Here is a 23,290-nt window from a genome sequence, read left to right as displayed (position 1 = left end):
GTTGGATCCAAATTGTTCCAATTCAGCACATCAAAGCATGCAGTGGAAACATGTTACTGTCCTTTAATAATTTGGAAATTGAAAGCATGTTAACATATTCAGCTCTTAAATCCAGATTACTCTATCAACACATAAGATGCTACAGTGTGATAAATAGTTTAAGTACTCTCCTGAGATTCATTTTCTCTGGAGTATAATCTGAAAAACATAATCTTCAGGAAAAGACTTTAGGGAGATGGTAAAATATATTAAGGAGTTTATATAATGTTTACAAAATATTATTTTAAATATTTTCTCAAATATACTTTAAATGGCTACAAATATTAAAAATTGCTTGAATATTATCATACTAAAATTGGAGTTGATTGATTTCCCATCCTTTGAAAACGTTCCCTAAACTTTCTACAGTGAGGTACTTTGTAAATTCTGTTGCAATTATTGCACAACTCTACAATTATTGAACAACAATTATTTCTGTTATGTTAAATAAATATATCTCCTTCAAATCATCTTGTGACTCAACCTATCACTTCTATACATCATTCTTATATTTGTTACATTCCACACTACTTAGGGTCACTTCTTTATGGCAAAAATTACCCATTTCCCATTTCATCACTTTCCCTCCTTGGGAAAGGGAACTCTGAATAACAGTTCTATTCCTACCTCCAGTTGAAGTAACCTAGAAATAGATGGATTTAAACTCTTGCCAGTAATCATTCATTTACAATCATTTTGTTCAAACAAATTAAGGTTAAACTACAGAAGCTCCATGGAAATTCAATATAGGGCAAGAGATCTTTGAGTCAATGAAAGATTATTTGGTAGGAAAGCTTTAGTACACAGACAGGACCCAGCTTCATAATGGTGGGCAAGCAATGAAGGAAAGCACCTGCAATCATTTTCACAACTTACCACATAGTGGAAGATTCCTTCCCAGAGCAAAGAGTTTTCACCTGACACCTTCATCAAGCTACTATTCATCCTGCCATAGTGTGTATATGAGAAAACACTCAAGCACTTTTGCATCCCAAGCATCTATCAAGTGTCTGGAATTTATTAAGTAGTTGTTAAAATAGTTATAGAATGAGGAAAGAAGTAACTTTCACAGAAAACGTGAATCTGTTCATTAAAGGAGAAAATATATAGTCCAGCTCTCTAATAGTTCAGTATGGCAATCTATTCTTAGGGAAACGTGTTGTATAAAGACATAGGAACATCAACTGTTGCTTAACATTTTTGTGAAGGCCCAAGTCTTCAGTTAGTACTTGAAGTCCACGGGAGGGCAAAAAGAGGTACTGGGGAATGTCCTGTGCATGTATATATATGTCATAATGAATCCAACTCTTTCATGTAAGTGCTATGCACAAATAAAAAGGTTTTAAAAGAATTTAAAATTAATCATGAATAGAAAAGGCTACTTTTATAAAAATATAAATATAAACTCAGAGAAAAATATGATATCATGTATAGAACAGTTTGGGATAGCAATGGCATAGAAAAGAGAGTATTCACATATATTCACATATACTAAAAGAAAAAAAATATTTGTCATCCCATGTGTGAATTAATTCTCTACTGTAGTTAGTGCAATACATGCCTTAGTTTCCATTCCTGAGACACGGACTTGAGTAAAGGCCATGTGTTTGGGATATGTAGAGAAGAATTAAGCTTACCTCAAGAAAAGTCTGGCCATGTCCTCAGCTACTGAGAAGTGACCACTAACTGACGAATCTCCTGCCAGATAGGAGTGTCAGTGCTGGCTGGAGGCTTTGGCCACTGCACAGTCCAACACAGTGAATGGTGATAGGAATTGGAGGATGTTTTACATCAATTTCATACTTCAGAGGAATTGAAGACAGAAGGTATTATCTGATCTCCCAGAGTTCCTTGGATCTAAGGAACAGCCACATAGTCAGTATGTCCTCAAGCTTCAATAACTAGACATCAAAAACTCAGTGAGTTCCCTGGGTCAGTAATACTCCAAAAATATTGCCTTAACTGAGGCCAAGACAGCCATGTGTCCCTGAGGATGGTAGAAGTTTCATGTGAGGACCACTCCCAGACTCATTCTGTGTCACTCTTACTTTTATTGGTACTAACTTTATTCTTCTGCTATATGAAAACTAAACCTGTATGTATAGCAAGTTCCTGATTTCGTCCTCTGTTTGGACTGTATATCAAATATACTATCAAATTACTATTGAGAGTAGAATTTTTAAGCAGCAGTAATTCCTTTATCATAGTTCTGGAGGGTAGAGGTCCAAAGTAAAGAAGGCAACAGGATCCAGTGAGGGAACTCTTCCTGGTTGGACAGTCAACATCTCAGTGTGTCCACACTGGCAGAAGAAAGGGCTAGAGAGTTCTCCAAACCTGTTCAAGAAGAATCCATCCTTATACTTAATAATCTCCCAAAAGTGCCATTTCCTGAAACTATTATGTTATAGTAGAGGATTTTGAAATTGAGATTTTGAATTGAGAAACTACACTATTGGGCTCTAAAACTCTTATTCCTCTTACATCCACAATGCATTCATTCCATTCTGGCAACCCCCAAATTTCTTGTATCTACCATCATCCATAAAGCCTGAGGTCCAAAGTCTCATCTAAGTTTCATAGACATAAGACATGGATCAGATTCATGGGATGATTTATTCTGAGCCAAAATTCTTCTCCAGCTGTGAGCTTCAAATCCAAAACACAAAAGGACAGCCATAGACATTCCCAATCCAGGAAGGAGAAATAGGAAATAATGAGAGATGGTGGGGCCCATGTCAGTGCAAAACCTAGGAAGGTGAGCTCTGTGAGACCCCAAGCCTCAAGAGCCATCCTCTTTGGCTCCACACACTGCCCTCCAGGACCTCTGGGAGAGAAGTTCCACCTTCCAGACCCAGAGATTGACATCTCAACAGAACCTACTTACAGATCATAGGGTCTTCAAGAATAAGGAAACATCCTCTCTATCTCTTCTTTCTGAGGACTCAAATGGGTTACTCTGAGAAGTCTGTTCACAGAAATCTAGACTTTTTCTACCAGAAAACCGCAAAATATGTCCAAATTCTACCCATTTCCCCTGTCTAAATCTGCTCTCCTATTTTTAGTTATTTTTAGTTATTAACACCTCATTCTTGGTAAAAAATCTCTGTCTTATTTTCAGCTTCATAACAAACTACTGTAGTACACTGGGTGTCTTCTAAATCCCAGAAACCTATTCCTCACAGTTGTGGGGACTGGAAGTCTGAGATGAACAAACCCGTGTGATCAGGCTCTGGTGAGGGCTGTCTTCTGGGTGGAGATGGCTAACTTCTCATTCTGTCCTGTCACAGCAGACAGCAAGACGGGAATCAAGCTCCCGCAGCATTCACAAGGCACAATCCCCTTAATTAGCACCGTTCCAACCTTATAACTAGAAAATCCGACACACCTCTCAAACTCCCCACCCCCTAATAGCAGCCCTTTGGGGGCAGGATTTCAACATATGAATGGAGGGAGAAGGTGGGACATGAATCTTTGGTGCCTAACATCAGAGTTGTGACATATTCTAGTGCACTCTCAAGTCTCAGAGTGATAATTAGTAGCGATTTTGTAAAAAGGGTGGTCCTTGGCACCCCTGAGCTTTTGTGTGTTATCTGAAGTGACATCAGCTCTTGTGGGAACCATTCCTTCACACTCTGCAGTTGCTAAACTTTTTGGTGGTGTTCATTCCAGGCAGCAGAGAGAAGAACAAGAAAAAGTGAAGAGGAAATTCAGGGAAGACTGAGTGAGTGACTTACCTGGTTTACAATTTAGGAAACTGGAACTCAATTCCACAGGGACTCCAGTGAACTAGGAAGAATGTCCCTCAGAATTGTCCTTCCCAAGAGAGGACGTTGTGACATTTTTTCTCCTCTCCTCTCTCCACTATTTGAAGGTTTGCCAAGGTGGTTAAAACCCCTCACATCTGTGCTGATTCTGAGGGGTGGTCTTTCATGGCCTCAGAGACAATCCTGAGGCAAGAGGCAGAGATGCCATAGAAGATGGGCCCCTCTTAGGGCAGAGAAAGCTCTTTACCACAGAGGCACTAAAATCAAGTTCTGAGAAGATGTGGTGCAAGACACAGATTTTTGTTACTCTGTGTTACACGTTTCTAGCCAGTGACATTTGGCTACAAGACTACTGGGAGATTCAGAGCAAGGGTCTCTCTGGCTACTGCCCTGCCCTTCTTGCCCTTTCCACTTCATGAAATTAGATGCTCTAGAACTGTAGCAGATGGGTTGGCAACGAGGAGGCAGCCAGTGTCTGACAAAGACAGAGCAAATCTTAGAATCGCTAGTCCTGACTCTCAACCTGTTGTCATGACGGGAAATGAATCGTGGCATTTAGGCAAAGGAAGTTGTTTTTTCTTCTACTGGCAATTGAGCACATCCCTAACTGAAACAGTCATGCAGTAAAGGATACTGAAGTGGAATTCAGTAGCGTTTTGAAAATAACTCCCCTGCATTCAATTGCAGTTCACCAAAGAACAACAGACTGGCTAAATCAAGATTCCTCCCTACACATTTATTTTTCTTGATTCTTTTTAGTTATGTACAACATCAGAACACACCCTGACATTATCACAAAAGCATGGAACACATCTCAGTCCCCAGCACTTCCCTCCCTGCCCCACCCCCACTCCCCTTCTCTACCTCTCCACTCCATTGATCTTTCTTCAATTCATTTACAGCTCTTTTAATTAATTAGTTATGTCCAATGGATATACCTAATGCTGGGACCCACCATGCTACACTCCTGCACGCACATATGAATGTTTGGTCAGATTCATTCCACTGTCCATTCCTTTTCCTGTCCTTCCTTTCTCCTCCTCAATCCCCTTTCTCTACTCTACTTATCTTTCTCTATTTACATATTTCTCTCCTTTTTTTTCTCTTTCCCTCTCTCTTTTTTTTATCCACCCCACCCCTTATTTTGGATTAGATTTTGCATATCAGAGAAAACATTCAACCCTTGACTTTTGGCTACTGGCTTATTTTACCTAGCATGATAGTCTCCAGATCCATCTACTTACTGGCAAATGCCATAATGTCTTTATGACTGAGTAACGCTACATTGTGTGTGTGTGTGTGTGTGTGTGTCACTTTCTCTTTGCATATTTATTAAATGCTTAAGCCTAGCAAGTTTATAGACCAACTAAATTCAATGTCTCTTATTTCACAGTTACTCAAATTATTTTGATGCTATGAAGTGAACTAGGAGTAAATGTTATTATAGTGGAAATCTGACTTTTTTTAAATGTATAAGTTTATAGAAAAAAATGGAAAGAAGCAATTTTCAGAAATATTTTTCAACAAATAATAGCCAGCATAATATTATAAAATATAACACATATAATAATATCTTTATTTGTTATACTATGAACAATATGCCCTTAAATTTAGGTTAGATCATTAAGTACTGGTGCAGTTGTGGGAAATAGGGTACACTCATGTGTTATTGATGGAACTGTAATTTGTACAATTGCTTTGGATATTGTATGGATATTCCTCCAAAAGACTAGGAATGAACCCACCATATGACCCAACTATACCACATCTTTTTATTTATCCAAGATAACTAAAAATTTATACTAAATTAATACATTTACTCCAATGTTTATAGCAGCACAATTCACAATATTCAAATATGCAACCATCCTAGGTGCCTATCAGTAGTTGAAAAGATAAAGAAAATGTGGAATATATACACAGTGAAATTTCACTCAGTCTTAAAGAAGAATGAAATCATAAATGGATGGAACTATAAAACATCATGTTAAAGAAATAAGTCAAACTCACAAAGTCCAGAGTCAAATGTTTTCCTTCATATGTAAAAACTAGAGAGAAATAAAAAATTTTAAAGGGATCTCATGAAAATAGAAGGAAAATAGAGGAGTAGAGGAAGAGGAATTGGAAGGAGGGAGGGAAGATGAGAAAAGGGAAAAGATTTAAAATGAAATTGAACAAATTCTGCTACAAATATGCATGAACATATCACAATGATTTTCACTTTTATGTATAACTATAATACATCAATTTAAATATATTAATTAATAGAAGAACCACCAATAGAATAGAGGAAGGGATTTGGGGTAGTGAGAAGAAAAGGTAGTAGTACTGGGGACTGAACTGGAACAAATTATGTTATATACATTTATGAATACATCAAAATTAGCCTCACAATTATGTATGACTATAATGCTCTAATAAAAATGTTTTTCAAAATTTAGGTTAGATTTAGATTTGTTTTATCAGAAAGTTATGTTCTTTACTGATTAGTGAGAAGATTTATCTAGACCTAAACATATGTCCTGAGATATAAGAAAAGATGCTTAACCTGTTTCATAATAAAAAATTTTTAAGTACTTGTTAAAGAATAAATGACAAGAAAAAAAACTATTATGCAGGCATTATAGTAACACTGAAAAACAAAGTCCTCTCCAGAAAGTGTAAATTTAGTCCTGACAGCATATGCAAAGGCATTTAATCTGACGGATAACAATTTAAAAAAAAAAAAAAAAGCAAAGTTGTTAAACAACACATGACATTAGAAATAATTGTCCCCTCTAAAAATAGAATAACATCAAAATATTTGTTCTCTCTGGAAAACGTACATTTTCTTCAGCCAATTACCACTGCTAATCACTGCTTTTCCAATCCCATCTCAGCCTCTGGAACCTCAGATACCAAGGGAGTCACTATAGATCCCTGAGGTGGCAGCTATAAGATCCCTGGTGGGGAAGAGCCATACAGAGAGCCCTCCATGGGCAGTCAGCCTGCAGCAGCTGCAGAAAGAGCTTCTGGAGGCAACTCTGGCTCCAGTACAACAGGGTAACTCCCACTGTCAACAGCAGCTGTGTAGCACTGCCCTGTGTGCAAGAAGCAGCAAGCCACCAGGGTCAGAGGAGCAGTTCCAGAACGTCACACCCCGAGACCAGGACTCAGCTCATCAGGTGATATGATGGGAAGGAATTGAGGGGTTGCCCTCATTCTGGCCAAGGGTTGCCCAGGAAAGAATGTGAATGAATCAGTCAATCAACCAACTAACACTAAATGTGCTTAAAATAATGTTTGCATGTGTCCTTGGGCCATGGAGTGAGCACTCAATGTCTGCACCCTGCTGTGAGGTCTTTGTAACTTTGATAATTTGAACCTCACATCACTTGAAGCTAGGCTCTGTATTTTCCTCTTCGTTTTTCTTTTACTTTTTATTTTGAAATACTCATAGATTCACAGGAAATTGGGCAGCAGTGCCAAGAGATCCTGTGAACCTTCCACCCACTTTTACATCTTGTTTGATTCCACTATGATACCAAAAGCGGGATTTTGATATTGGTGAGGTGTGTGTGTGTGTGTGTGTGTGTGTGTGTGTGTGTCTTTGTGGGGGTATAGCTCAGTTGGTAGAGTTCTTGTCTCTCATGCCCAAGACCCTAGGTTTGATCCTCAGCACCACACACACACACACACACACACACACACACACACACACACAAATATATATATAAGATATATTACAGCCAGTTTTTTAATCCCTTACACGTATTTCTATTTAATCCCTTAAATGTACTTCTATTTATCTGTCACAAAGGTAATAATTCTCTGTGTATAATTATACATTTTATATTTATATAAATATGTATACCTAGTATAAATTATATAGTATATGTTCCCTCCAAGTGGTCTTTTCATTTCTTCTTTTTTCAGGTACCAGAGGAATCCCTTTTTGTATTTTTACATTGATAAGACAAGGAAGCTCTAGTGTCTTAGGTAAGCTGCTGCTGAACCAAAAGTTCTAACCTATAACTTGCTTCTTAAAAGGACCTCATTTCCAAACCTCGTTCTGTTAGGACTCGCTCACAATCCCTCTCACAATGCACCTGGTTAAGATCACCATTTGGAGGATTCTGAAGCATAAATCTAGTGGAGGCTAAGATTTTCCTATTGCTGACTAGGTATTTCAGGTTTTTTGGACCTATAAATAAGCCATCACTAGTCAATTGGAAACTTGTGCTTCTGTTACAACTTCCTGCCTTTATACCTTTTTACAAAATATCATTATTGCATTTTATGAAAGAAATAATAGTTATTTAAGATAATAGTAAATGTTATAAAGAAATAACTCCATAAATATCAGTTTGTACAAAACTAAAAATTCTCAGTCACATACAGTCCAGTGGAGGAAGGGTATTGTTGGCAGTGGACTGCTATGGATAGAATGTGTCCCCCAAGTTCACATGTTGGAAATTAATCACCATTGTGACAATGTCAGGGGTTAAAGCATGAGAAGAGGTATGGCCCTTATGACTGAATTAATGCTGATTTTGAGGAAAAAGGTTAGTTATCTTGACCTTAAATTTGTTATGAAAGAAAGTTTATCCCTATCTTGTTCTGTTGATGTCAATGTTTGCCTTTCCACTTTCTGCCATGCTATGAGGTGGTCACAAGGTGCCCAAGTGATGTAGCTTCACTATCTTGGACTTACCATCATCAACAGCTATCACCCAAATACATTTTTTTTATTTCTATGAATTTCATTATTATGAAGTGTGGCATTCTGCTCTGTCAACACAAAATAGAGTAGGACAGAGATTCTGTGTTGTGTACAGTCATCCCAGAACCCAGGCTGAAGTGGAACACAATAAACAATACAAGGAGGGCTACCAAAATTACAAACACACACACACACACACACACACACACACACACGGCCCAGTTAAATGTAAATTTTGGAAAACAATAAGTATTTTTTGTTTTTATTTTTTCTCATGCAATAGACAACATAAATACTAAAGTTGATTTGTATTAATATGAAATATTTTACTTATTTATTCTGAAATTTACTTTAACTTGTTGTCCCTTGTTTTATCCAGCAACCTTATCTCATGATTTGTAAAGTCTCTCTAAATTGCCAATATCTAACTAACAGCTCAGGTGGGAATGGAGTAGAAGGTTATATTGTAACCATTTTCACAGGTATGGGGTTGAGAGGGCTGCTTCCGGCCTAGATTTAGCATACATTGCTTTTACTTATGTTACATTGAGAAGATAACCTCACACAAGCAAGTTTGGTTGGATGTCTACCTGCATTTCCAGAAGAAAAGATGAAGATACTGATAGGCAGCAAACCAATTTCTGCAGTGTATAGGCATGGTCTGAGACACACGTGCTAGGAAATATGGAAAGAATTGTTGAAGAATTAAGACACCAAACCAGAGAGTTTGAGGGCTTACACTACATGAAAATCAGCCATGATTACATCTCAGCCGTATACCCAACCTGGCACAGAAGTACACAGGTAGAGAAAAACAAAGACATTCATGATGTAAAATAAGCTATAACCATATACTAATCAAATAGTTACATGATCTTTCTTAAGCTAAGCCAAAACTATAAGAGAAACAATGCTATGGAAAAGGAAACTTTTTCTCTCTCTCTTAATTATATGAAGCAAGAAGATTATCTTGGGGATAATCAGAAACATTTTGTGAAGGTAATCACTTAAAAGAGAGTTGTAAAAAAGAAGAGAGGTACACACAGTATGAAGCCATCAATCATGTGAACTATGGTTGTGGTTTGAATGTGAGACATCTCCCAAAAGCCTATGTGTAAGACAATGCAAGAGGGTTTAGAGAAGAAATGATTGGGTTAACCCAATCAATGAATTAATCCTGAGAGGATTCACAGAGTGTTAACTGAAGGCTGGTAGGGTGTACCTAGAGGAGGTAAGTCGTAAGGGGCAAGCCTTTGGGGAATACATTTTGTATGTGTTGAGTGGAGTCTCTCTGTCTGCTGTCTGATCATCACGTGAGCTGTTTCCCTCTGCCAGACTCTTCTGCCATGAGGTTCAGCCTCCCCTTGAGCCCAGAGGAATGGAGTTGTGGACTGAGACCTCTAAAAAATGAGCCCCAAATAAACTTTTCCTGCTCTACAATTGTTCTATCAGGTATTTCAGTCACAGCAGTGGAAAAGCTGACAAACACAACCATGAACATAACTCGGAATTCTTCATTCCAATGAGTTCTAATGTCAGAAGTTTGAATCAGGATTAAATGACAAGAATGATAAATGCCTATGAAAAAATATAGATTGCTGAGAAGTGGAAAATCCTATTGCTTTATGCAAGTATAGATATTTACTTAAAATAATGAAAAAGTAGTTTAATATACATTTTTCATAATCACGGGTTAAAAGTTGTTCTTCCTCTCTGAAGCTTTCTCTGCCGTAAAATTTATCTATAGCTTGAATACACTGGTTTGTGATGGCTTTTTATCAAAAATATAGAAAAATTATTTGGAATACAATAAACCAGATTCTGATTTTGTCATGAATATAAAAATTTTTAAAAAGTAACATGAAATGTAAGGATCTTTCATTTGAAAAGGTCACAAAGATTTCCTTTCTTCTCTTGATCCTTTTCTTGCTTCTATCCAGACATTGGTTAGCCATGACACAAGGAAACAGCACTGAGGTGACCGAATTCTACCTTCTGGGATTTGGTGCCCAACATGAGTTTCAGATCATCTTCTTCATTGTGTTTCTCATGATCTACGTGACGTCCACGGTGGGGAATACTGGAATGATCCTACTCATCAGGACAGATGCCAGGCTCCAAACACCCATGTACTTTTTCCTACAACATCTGGCCTTTGTTGACATCTGTTACACAACAGCTATCACTCCCAAGATGCTGCAAAACTTCATCACAGAAAACAAGTCCATATCATTTGGTGGATGTTTAATGCAATTACTGGTCTATGCAACCTTTGCAACCAGCGACTGCTACCTCCTAGCAGCGATGGCAGTTGACCGATATGTAGCCATCTGTAAGCCTCTTCACTATTCCATCATCATGTCTCAGACAGTCTGCATCCAGATGGTAGCTGGTTCATACCTCATGGGTTCAATAAATGCCTCTGTACAAACAGGTTTTACATTTTCACTGTCCTTCTGTCGATCCAACAGCATCAATCACTTTTTCTGTGATGTTCCCCCAATTCTCATGCTATCGTGCTCCAACATTGACATCAACATCCTGGTACTTACTGTGTTTGTGGGATTAAACTTGACCTTCACTGTGTTGGTGGTCATCTTCTCCTACATTTACATCCTGACCACCATCCTGAAGATGTCTTCTACTGCAGGGAGGAAGAAGACCTTCTCCACCTGTGCCTCCCACCTGACAGCGGTCACCATTTTCTATGGCACCCTTGCTTACATGTACTTACAGCGTCATTCTGAGAATTCCCAGGAGAATATGAAAGTGGCCTCTGCATTTTATGGCATTGTCATTCCCATGTTGAACCCCCTGATCTACAGCCTGAGAAACAAAGAGGTGAAGGAAGCTTTAAAAGTGGTGACCAAAAAGCTCTTTTAGGTTGGATCCAAATTTTTCCAATTCAGCACGTCAAAGCACCCAGTAGAGTTGTTTCAAAAATTGAAAACATTCAAATGTTTTAAATCAGGGATACCCTTATTGATACAAAATATCTTAGATGTAAGAAATATCTTAAGACCTCTTCTGAGACTCATTTACTCTGTAATACCATTTGAAAATAAATAATCCCTATGGAGAACGCTTTATGGATAATATTGAAATATTAAGAAATGTCTATTGTCATGGCTAGTGTGGCGGCCAAAGTAGCAGGTTCTGGGGCAATGGGAGATTGGAAGAAATAAGAGTCACATACACAAATTTTGAAGGTAAAACAGCTGGGATCTGGTGGAGTGCTGCTCTTTGATGGAAAAGCAGGTCAAAAGAATTACACCAGCAATCTTTATTATATATGTCTCATTAATCAGATTAAAGACTATGCAAGCATTATTCTTTGATTCATGAAAGTTACAGAGTTAGCAACATATGCAGCTATTTCTTAAGTTACATTCCATGGTTGCAATGTGAAATAATAGGAGCATTGTGTAGCTCTCAAGAAAGTCCATTGTTTAAAGTTACTAATTTGTGGGCAGATTCAGCAGCAGCAGAACTGGTGAAACACTGCTGTTGTCTAGCAAGGAAGTTCCTTCAGTCCCAGGAACTGTGTGCCTGAGAGCAAGGTTGAAGCTGATAAGACCCTAGCAACAGAGTCTCCCCATGGAGAGCATTGTCATAGCAACTGGACATCCTACGCCTTTGGATAGAAAATTTCCCAGTCACCAAGCATGCTACAGCCATGAAGTCATCAGGGACCCCAATCTCAGTTACTGGGCTCCCATGCACTGTCACTGTTCTCCACAGTGCATAGACTTTATAGACTATCACTTTAAATATTTTTCAAGTATACTTTTAATGGCTACAAAAATCCCTAACTTTCCACAATCAAAAAAAATGTAAATTCATTTTCCTCATCTTTAAACAATTTCACTATATTATATACAATAAGGTCTTTTGTATATTCTGTCCAAATTATTACACAAACCTCAATGAAAAATAATGAATTCTTTAAAAAGCATATTTTGGCTTAAGATATCCTTTTTACCTAAAATTCCCATGTTGTTACATTCCCTGGCACCTGAATACATTTATTTCTGTCGTTAGTTACCCTTTTTCATCTCATTCCATCCCTTTCTCCCTAGGGAAAGGGAACTCTGGCAAACATTTTCTATTTCCATCTCCAGTACAGGTAACTAGAAATAGATACATCTAAACACTACTAGTGATGATTCATTTACAAAAGCTATACTGATCTTTTTTTTTTTTTTTTGATAAATGCTATAGAAACCCAATAGGAATGTAGGCCAAAAGCCCTTTGAGTCAAGACAAAGAACAGGTAGCAGAAAAGTGTTAGTATTCAGATTGTACTTCATACCATAATGATGTACAGGCAAAGAAAGAAAGCACTTGTGGACATTATCATGCCTACCTCAAAATGGTAAGCTCCTACTCAGAGAAAATTTATTTCTCGATGACACCCTGATTAGGACATGTTTCATCCTGCCATATATGAAAACTATAGAAACATTTAAATTGGATCTCTATGAAGAGGTTCATTATTATGTCTCTAGCATCTATTAGTGTCAGGAATTCTCTAAGTACCCATCAGACTGTTTTTTGAATAAGTGAACAGAGAATACATATAGAAAAGGTGAAGGTTCCATTCAATGAGGAAGTTCACCATCTACAGTCCAGCACAGTAAGCTGTTTTAATGGCAAACTATGCTTTTAAAAAGTGTAAGTTTAGACTATAAGGAAAGAAATATGATACCATACTCCAAATAGTTTGGAATGGGAATAGCATGGAGGAAAGAGTAGCTACATATGCCGAAATACAAAGAATCAATAACCATTCCTTGTGTGGCAAAACATAGCTGGTTGTCTATGCACTAGACAATCCATTCATTATCCTAATACTTCCTGAAAGAACTCTGATTTTATAGAAAAAGTAAAGTGGCAGAAATAGAAATTTTATACCCCAGACTTCATTGCAGCTTCATGGCACATATCTTGAATAGAGGTCATATATTTGAGGTTGTACAGAGAAAAATTAAGCTTGCCTAAAAAAAAGTTTTTGCCTATTCTCAGATACTAGGGAATGATCTTTAAATTGAAGGAATGTCCTACCCATAGGAATGTCAACATTTTCCTTGAGTCTTTGATGTTGGACAGTTCAAAAAATGATTTATAACGGAAACATGGGAATATTCTACATCAGTTTCAAATGCAAGAGGAACTGGAGGCTCAAGACGATATTGTTCCTCTAGGAGCAGCCTGTATCTAAAGATCAGTCATGTGGCTAGTTTGTCCTCAAGCCCCCATAAAAACTCTGGATACCAAAGACTCAGGTGAGCTTCTTAAGCAGGTAATACTCCATGCACATTGCCTTACTTGGAGTCAGAAGCATAACTCATCCCCCAGGATGGTGGAAGTCATATTTGGATCACTCCCAGACTTCACTCTATGCATCTATTCCTTTGGTTGTTTCTTATTTGTATCTTCTTGCTTGTTGTAATAAAACTGTACTTGTATGTATAGTTCTTTCCTGGTATCTTCCTCAGTTTGGACTTTGTAACAAATGACTATTGATAGAGTAGTTCATAAACAACAAAAATTTCTTTCTCATAATTCTGGAGGCTAGAATTCCACAATGAAGATGCCGGCTTGAACATGATATCTCATGTGTCCTTCCTAACATAGCATAAAAAAGGTTAAAGTGCTCACTAAACCCCTTCGGAGTTGCTCCACCCTTGTGACTTAATGATCTCCTAAAGATTTCATGTCTTACTATTAAAGTAAGAGTTATAATTTCAGCAAATGAACCTCAAGGGGACATATATATTAAGTTCATAACATCCCATCTCTGGTCCCTATAATTCATATCCATCTTGCACACAAAGTGCCTTCATTCAGTTTCAAAAATCCTAAAATCCTGATGTATGTCACCATCAACTCAAGCCTAAAGTCCAAAGTCTTAACTAAACATCATCTAAATAAAATATGAATGAGAATCATGATATGATTTATTCTTAGGCAAAACTCCTGTTCAGCTGTGAACCTCTCAAACCAATTTATGTGCTTCCAAAAAACATTGGCAGGATGGGAATAGTATAGAAATTCCCACTCCAAAAAGAAGAAATAAGAAAGAAGCAATTGTCCAAAACAAGTCCCAAACCTAGGAAAGTAAACTCTACGAGAATCTTTTACTTAAAAATAACCCTAGTGAGATAACAGTTGATGAACAACAACTTTCATCAATAATTGTTCATCAAGAAATCTGCTATTTAGTGAATAATATAAGATACATTCTGTGAAAATAAATAAATAAATAACCCTCTTGAGCTGAGTGTAATTGTACACACCTGTAATCCCGCTACTGAAAAGGCCAAGGCAGGAGAATCACAAGTTTGAGGTCAGCCCATGCAATTTAGCAAAACCCTATTTAAAAAATAAATATATAAATAAATGACTGGTGATGTAACTTAGTGATAAAGCACCCCTGAATTCAATACCACTAATGATTATGATGATGGTGATGATTGTTGGGAGTCACCCTGGCTCCAAAGACTAAAATCCCCATCCCCCAAGAAGAGCCATCCAATGGTGAGCCCTGCTGGCTCACCTGATCCTACCCACCAATCAGACTAGCCCTACTGGCTCACCTGATTCCACCCACCAATCAGAAAGCACCCCATGCCAACTATCAAATCACCTCTGGCTCTATAAATATGCAGAGTTGTTCCTCAATAAACAGGCATTTGCTCCGACACCGAGCCTTGTTTGTTCTTTCAATGATGATGATCATGATGATGATTATGATGAGCCTATGAACTCTGTGCCTTTGGCAAGTGTGGCAGCCCCAGTGATCTCTGAATGGCCTGCAGGGTCCTTCTTCCTGCCTTTGGAGGAATCAGCAATGGGTCAATCCTGAAGGTTCCAAGCAGTTCAACAATCTTGCTTCAATTTTTCCCCTTTTCCATTTTTCATTGACTCCTAACTGGTGTTTTTTTCTGCTGGTATAATCCCATCTCAGATCCTGGCTTTGGGATTATTTTGATTCACATAAGATCCCTGGTTTCATGTCCCTATGAATCTCCTCATCAGTCACCTGGCCATGCTCTTAGTAATTTCTTCCAAGTATGATGTGTCATAATTTGCAGTACAGATATCCTGAGAGTTTCCCAACTCTTTAAGCTCCTAGTCTCCTGTGTTTGACAAATCTATCCTAAATAATGTCGCTCTTTTCAACTTGACCAAAAGCACTTAGTAAGAAGCAAATGACTCCTTCAACACTTTCTCCAGGAATCTCCTCAGCTGGATATGCATTTTCATCACCCTATCTGCCTTGAAACACAAGAATGTGAACACATCTCGGCCAAGTTCTTGGCCACTTCATGAAAAGGATTGTCTTTTCCCCATTGTCCAATAAATAACATGCTACTCCTTTTCATCTAAGACCTCATGAGGAGCCTCTATAATATCCATCCAATATTCCATTCATGGTTAATCAGGTATTCTCTAATAATAAGAAAGCTATCTCTATAATTCTTTTTTTTCTGAGTCCTTATGTGAAACACTTTGAAATTCTGATCTCAGAAGTCTATGTTCCTTCTTGCATGTAACCCAAGATTCCTGTGGTCTCTACCATTATCCATACACAAAGAGGCTACCATATTTTTAGATATTCAGAGCATAGCACACTACAAAAAAAAAATTTGCTCAAAACATTCTTGTTTGTATATGTCTATTTGTATCAAAACTTACACATACATGAACATGTACATATGTGTGAATGTCCATTATATGTAGTCACTAATATTGCTAGAATACAGCTTATACTAGAAATACTGAATTATAGACTCACATAGTTAATTGTGCTAACATTTTCAATTGTCTCAAACATTACTGTACTAATTTATCTTACCAACAGAAAAATAGGAGTTTCTGAGGGACCATGTTGTCACCAAAAGGTGGTAATTTAAAGTAATGTCTGTAAAAATTATACTTTGAAGTATTCATATATAAGTCATTACTAGAGAGCTGTGTATCTTGTCATATTTCTATCGAATATTTAGGTTTGCTTTCTTCCATAATTACCCTGTTCATATCTCTCACGAATTTTCACATTACACTGAATTATAACTAGATAATATACTGGATACATACTAATCTTTGACATCTACGTGTTGGAAATAAATCTGCCTGACCAAATTTCCAGTACTATTCAGTCTTTGCTCTTTTATAGTGATAATTTTAAATAGAATTTTTAATTTTTATGATTTGTGATTTTAAGTCATCTAAATTTTTTTCTATATGCTAAATCATACATATTCAGCAATGTTTTATTCTCAAAACTGAAATCTCAATTTCTGACACATAGGGAAGCCACTTCTGTAAAATATAAAGTAAGGAATCAATATTACTTTTTCAATATGTAAGCATTTAGATACACAGGTATTGCTCCCTTTTTCACTGATGTACATATTAATGTTTTCACACCTCAAGTGTCCATAGACTAAAGGGTCTGTTTGTGACTTCCTTTTCTCAGTTCCATTGTCCTGTTAGTCTACCAAAGCCACCTCCACACTTTTCTTACTATTAATTTCTTCATAATAACGTCTGATGTTTCATAGGACAAGTCCTGCTCCCACCATGTTTTCCTAGGAAATTCCATGTAAAATGCCAAGTTGAACAAAAAATTTTCTCAAGTATCTGACTAGAATGGCATAGAACCTATAGATTAATTTATGGGTGATATGTGATATTTATAGTATTGAGATCTTATCCAGAAAAAACAGTCTGATTTTTGGTCTTCTTCAAGCCTTTAATGTTTTCTTTTCCTTAATAAGGCTCATGATGCAATCATGAGTATCACAGAATTTGGCTCTCATAACAAAATAAACTTTCAAAAAGAATGAACTTCATTAATATTTGTATTTTTTTGAAACAAATCATGAGGCAAAAAAATATCAGATATTATTTAGGAGTCATTGATTTCTGGTTATAAAGGATAAAAGTTGTGTTACTGGGGTACAGAACATAAGAACATCTTTGTTGACACATCATGAGAGGTTTAACAATAGACCGAACAAAAGTATCCCTAAATCACCTCAGTAGCTATATTGCCAAAAAGTAAAAAGAGGCATGGAGAGATAAGTACAGAAAGTGACCATGCACGTTTAAAACTACAAAAGAATTTTGACAATGCTGAGACCATTTTATTGCTTTTAAAACATTGGGGTCGAAAACATATTAATAATTTAAAAAGAAACGATCCATTTCCATAGATACATTAAAAACATTTTTACAGAAGACTGTATGTGCCCATGAGCCCATGTTAGTCACAGTGGAGTTGGTGAGTAGGGAAAGAGGTAAAATGGGAAAATGGACATAAATTAGAGCAAGATCATATACAACTATCTGGGCAGGCTAAGGTTTTCAGATATGACAATTTATATTTGGGTAAATGGTATTTTCACTAAAACATATAGAATGTTTTTAAAAAGCGTAAGTGAATAAAAGCCAGCATATTTTATGTGCCTTAACTGATATATTTAGGAAACATCAATCACTTCCTGAAAACTCAGCTGATGCTCAAATAGCCCTTTCTCCAAAATACACAGGCAATTATCTGTGCTGAGCACCAAGGTTCAGCCTGTAAATTCAAGTCCATTATGTCACAGAAATACACTCTGAGCCCACTGTGGAACCCAATGTTATACTATTTTCACATCTACATTAAGAGAATCACAGGGCCATACCTTTTCTGCTCTTATCTCTTTACCACTTTACACATGCTGTTTAATCTTTAGCAACCATGGGACACAGTAATGGCACTGAAGTGACTGAATTCATTCTGCTGGGATTTGCGGCTCAACAAGAATTTTGTCTCATCCTCTTCATGGTATTTCTGGTGACCTATGCAGCCACCTTACTAGGCAATGTGGGGATGATCCTCCTCATCAAGAGACACTCCTCCCTTCACACCCCTATGTACTTTCTCCTCCAACACTTGGCTTTTGTGGACCTCTGCTATGCCTCTGCTATCACTCCCAAGATGCTGCAGAATTTCCTGTGTAACAAGCAATCCATCTCCTTCACAGATGTCTGGTGCAATTGCTGGTCTATGGTACTTTTGTAACCAGTGACTGCTACATCCTGGCTGCGATGGCAGTGGACCGATACGTGGCCATCTGTAACCCACTGCACTACCCAACTGTCATGTCTCGGAGACGCTGCATTCAGCTGCTGAATGTATGGGTCCATACTTCATGGGTTTCCTGAATGCCTCTGTCAACACAGGTTTTACTTTCTCATTGAACTTTTGCAAATCCAATGCAATTAATCACTTCTTCTGTGATGTACCTCCAATCCTTGCCCTGTTATGCTCCAGTATCCGCGTCAACATCATGGTACTGACTGTCTTTGTGGGGTTTAACTTGACATTCACTGTGCTGGTCGTCATCTTTTCCTACACATACATCCTGGCTGCCATCCTGAGGATATCTTCTGCTGCAGGCAGGAAGAAAGCCTTCTCCACATGTGCCTCCCACCTGACAGCAGTCACCATTTTCTATGGGACTCTCTTGTATATGTATGTACACCATGGGACCAATAGATCTCAAGAGCAAGAAAAAGTGGTGTCTGTGTTTTATGGTATTATAATTCCCATGTCAAACCCTCTCATCTACAGCCTGAGAAACCAGGATGTGATAAAAGCCCTAAAACACATAGGAAATAAGAGCTTCATTGACTTTATTCCACTTTTCCTCTAGGAAAGCACATCTCCTCTTAGATTGAAGGGGGATAAAGAGAGTTGGGAAAGGAGAAGAAATGTGGAATAAATTTGACAAAATTAGGCTATATACCTGTATAAAATACCCAGGTGAATTCCACCTTTATGTGTATCTATAATGCACTGATTACCAATAAGTAAATAACCAATAGAGTAAGAGGAAGGGGAATAAGAGGATAGAAGGGAAGGGGGAAGCACTGGGGACTGAAATGGAGCAAATTCACTTCCATGCCTATATGATTATGTCAAAATAAATCCAACCATCATGTATAATACACCAAGAGAAACATAAGAAAAAGAAGTCTATCCCTTCTTTAAAATGAAAAAATAACTCCTGCTATTTCTCTCTAGCTATCTAGGTTTTTATTTGAAACAAAATGTTAAAGGCTGCTTCTTTGGATAATAGGTACAGAAAACAAGAGTGGGAGCAGACAGGGAAACAGGGAAATCCTCACAGATATCAAGGCATTTGATATTCATGCTCTCCTGGTTTCCTAACAAAATAGGAAATTGACATCGGTGTCAGGAAGATCCGGTGCCTATTGGCTGTATGATTGATAAGTACAACTTGAATCTCCAGCTGGCTTTCTCTAGCTTTGTGATGAAAGCTGTACTTCTTAGGATAACAAAACCTAGTGCAGAGCAGATTTATTTACCCAAATCTTGATGCTTTCTATCACCCAGTCTTCAAAAACAATGAGGAGAGATAGAGAGAGTTCAAGCTTAAATCCAGAAGTCAAGTATGCACTCAGAACATGGTATTGTCAACAGCTGGGGGCTAAGAAAAGAAGGATCAAGACACACCCTCCTATAGTGTACAGGAAGTGTAAAGTAAAAGGCTGACAGCTCTCCTGGTAATTCTGTTCTGGTATTTCATTGGCCAGTTAAACCACAGGGAGGTGTCAGTGGGATCATGGATAAGAGACATTGTTCACCACCTTTCCCAGTGTTTCCCGGAAGTTCACTGAGACCGTAACAATGGGGTTGTCAACCAATCATCACCCAAATGTACCCAGTGAACCCAAGTGGTTCCCATTCACAAAGCAATTATTCTTAAACATAACGGCTCTAAATGCCTTTGCTCAGAGAAGGCAAAGGCAGTGTCTTTTGTGTTGGAGTTATTTCATTTCAGATATTGTTCTGCAGGTTTGCCTATATTGTCAGGAATGGTTGATCTCCTTCTTTTTAAAGACTGAATAATGTTCCATTGTGCATATATGTGTGCAGAGGGGTGCTTGTGCCCCATTTTCTCCATGCACTTACCCCTTGGTGGACTTTACATTGTTTGATGTCCCGGCTATTGTGAATAATACTGCAATAAACACAGGGGCGCAGATATCTCTTGAAGGAACTATTATAGTAGATTTTCTAATACTCAAGTATTCTGTGGTCCTATGGAAGAACTCCTGCTTTGAGTTGCTAGTTTTGAGACAATTTTCTTTTCGCTGTGCTGCCATTATTTTTGTGTTGCTATGGTTATTTCGTGATTTTATATTAATGTCTGTGAGTGGCACTGGGCTAGTTTTTGAGCTTTGTTAGCTTGCTTCACGTAAATTACCATGAAGCCTTCCTTCTTCTGCCGTGCCCTACATGGGGTCACCTTACGTCAGTGTTTTCTGGTCCATGATAACTTTCAGGCCCACAGATAGGTGCTGTAGCTCCTGAATTGTAATCAATTCCTTCTTTCCTTATGATGGCATCGTAGTTGCTATTTTGTATCTTCTGTATAACTTTTGGTGATCAATACTTTCTGACAGAAAATCATCTTCCACCAGGCTCTCTAATTTGTTTCCGTACTGTGAAGCTAATTATCCTCTCCTTTCTGTATTTCCTGCTTCCCCAAGCATTATTTTTCTTTAAAAGATAGCAAATAATAAAATGAAAAGAAAAAAAAAACCCACATTTTGCTTTTGCTGCAAAGAATGAGGCCTTAGATTTATGAGTTGTATCACTTAAAAATAGTGATTATAAACTAAGTTTATGTAAAATAAAAGAATTTTCTTCTCAACTTACAATAATTTTATCATCTTTTGAAAGGTAGGCTTGGCGTTGGGGATGTGGCTCAGCGGTAGCGCGCTCGCCTGAAAGGTAGGCTTAATTATTTTAACCTATTTGTGCTTATTAATTCTAGTATTTGTAGAGTCATAAATTTTGTTTGAACACCGTAGCTTAAAACGTAGCTTCTAAAATGGCTTGTAAATTCTTAGAGATATTTGCAAACTTTGTTCAACCAAAGGCTGGCTTACATGATTTTTAACTTTCAAAGTGGCAGAAATCTAGAGAAATTCCCTCTTCCCCTAATCCATACTCGGGCTCGTTAAGCAAAGTTCATATTAAACTACAGATGCCCTCCCTAATGCCTCCTAGGATAAGGCCTAATTTCTAAGCATGTGTTGCAGAAGTTAAAAAAAAAAAAACCTGAACTTTTTAACTCTAGACATGGTTTAATCCATGCTTTTTAAAACAAACTAAAGTCCCTAAATATGAACTTGATCAATTTCATTAATTATATCTAATTATTTTTTCTATAAAATAAACTTTTTCTTAATGTGGTCTGTCATAGGCTGGAACAGGTTAATTTGCTATAACTATTGCCTTATTTTTGTCCTTTATTTAATGTATTTCTAGTTTGTAAATGTTGAATATAACTAATTTGGAACAGAAATTGACTAAGAATCTTTCCCATCTCTGAGCAGTCCAGTTCCTCTGAGCAAGGGCATTGGCAGCCATTATCTCTAAGAACAATTGTATTAGGAGAATATCAGGATGGGAAAACTTCCTGACGTTCCCTCCATGAGGATGGTCCAGCATGGAAAAGATCAAACTTGCACTTCATTTTTAGAGATTTCCTTACATTTCAGAGAAGCATTAAGATTCCTCTCAACTGGGGGACGGATGGACAGGAGACCAGCATCATCATGTGAGACCAGACTTAACTAATCTGGGGACTTCTCTACTGTGATGCACCCTGCTGCATGGTTGGGAACCATTTGAATTCCCTTGGCACATTGGGGTGATGGTTGGTTGACAACCCACTGTTTCTTTCTCAGTGAACTTTCTGGAAACATTGGGAAAGGTGGTGAACAATGACCCCACTGACACCTCCCTGTGGTTTAACTAACCAGAGAAAATACCAAAACAGAATTGCAACAAGGGTTCTCAGCTTTTTAGTTTATATTTCCTGTAAATAGGATGAGTGGGTGCTTAATCCTTTCGTTTTTCCTCCAGCTGTTGAGAATACCATGTTCTGAGTGCATGCCGCAGTCCAGCTGCAGCAAAATAACCGGGAGGTGACGAACAACTTGTGTACATTGATACAGCAGGAGTAGGAGCCGTTTATTGTAGGACCGGAGGGATATTTATACATTCCACACAGCTTATCTTAATTAGCATAAACTAGATACAGCAGTCAACCAATAAGAAATCTCCACACTTAATGGCTCTCTGGTGCCACTTCACAAACCACTCCCTCTGCAAAATGCCAGGCGCCATCCTGACTTGTTTACAGACTCTAACAAGTGCATACTTGACTTCCAGATTTAATCCTGGATTCTTGTATCTGTTCTCAATTTTGGAGTTTGGGCAATGAGTCTCCTCTGCATTGGATTTTGTTTTCCTAAGACATACACCGATAGTGGAAGAGAGGTGAAGATTCAAGGTACATTTTAACAATGATAATGCTGACATATACCAGGTTTTCCTGACTTCAGTGTCAGATTCCTAATTTGTTAAGAAAATAGGACGGAAAGGGTGGATTTCATTCCTTTTTCCTCCATACGTGTGATGATCTATCCTATTGTCCTCTTGGTCCAACTCTTCTGTAGGTACATATTATCTGAAGAAATGCCCTCTAAAATTGACTTCATAATAATAAGATAGATATTGAGAGAAAAACAAGAGTTATTTTTATTCTGAAGAAAAGACCAAAAGAGAAGAGAAGGCAAGTACTTCATAAAAACCAAACAGGTTTTTCCCTAGATGAATCTTCATAGTGCAACTGAAGAGGCATTGATATAGCATTGATTATGTTCTCTTTAATTAATTTAATGCCAG

At 37.6% G+C, this 23,290-nt stretch overlaps 1 protein-coding gene and 1 pseudogene across 1 annotated transcript; both read left to right on the top strand.

The window, feature by feature from the left end:
* Positions 1–10,458: 10,458 nt before the first annotated feature.
* Positions 10,459–11,388, top strand: LOC113195170 (olfactory receptor 5AK2-like). The gene has a single exon (XM_026406594.2). The coding sequence runs from the start codon at positions 10,459–10,461 to the stop codon at positions 11,386–11,388; it is 930 nt and encodes a 309-aa protein (XP_026262379.2).
* Positions 11,389–18,259: 6,871 nt separating this feature from the next.
* Positions 18,260–19,217, top strand: LOC144254193 (olfactory receptor 5AK2-like; annotated as a pseudogene).
* The last annotated feature ends 4,073 nt before the right edge of the window (positions 19,218–23,290 follow it).

This window comes from Urocitellus parryii, chromosome 4 (genome assembly GCF_045843805.1).
Source record: "Urocitellus parryii isolate mUroPar1 chromosome 4, mUroPar1.hap1, whole genome shotgun sequence".
Classification (NCBI taxonomy): domain Eukaryota; kingdom Metazoa; phylum Chordata; class Mammalia; order Rodentia; family Sciuridae; genus Urocitellus; species Urocitellus parryii.
Note: the sequence above shows the minus strand (reverse complement) of the source record. Positions and strands in the feature narration are given on the sequence as shown.

Coding starts and splice junctions, on each gene's coding strand:
- LOC113195170 (XM_026406594.2), top strand. CDS start 10,459: ATGACACAAGGAAACAGCACTGAGGTGACCGAATTCTACCTTCTGGGA.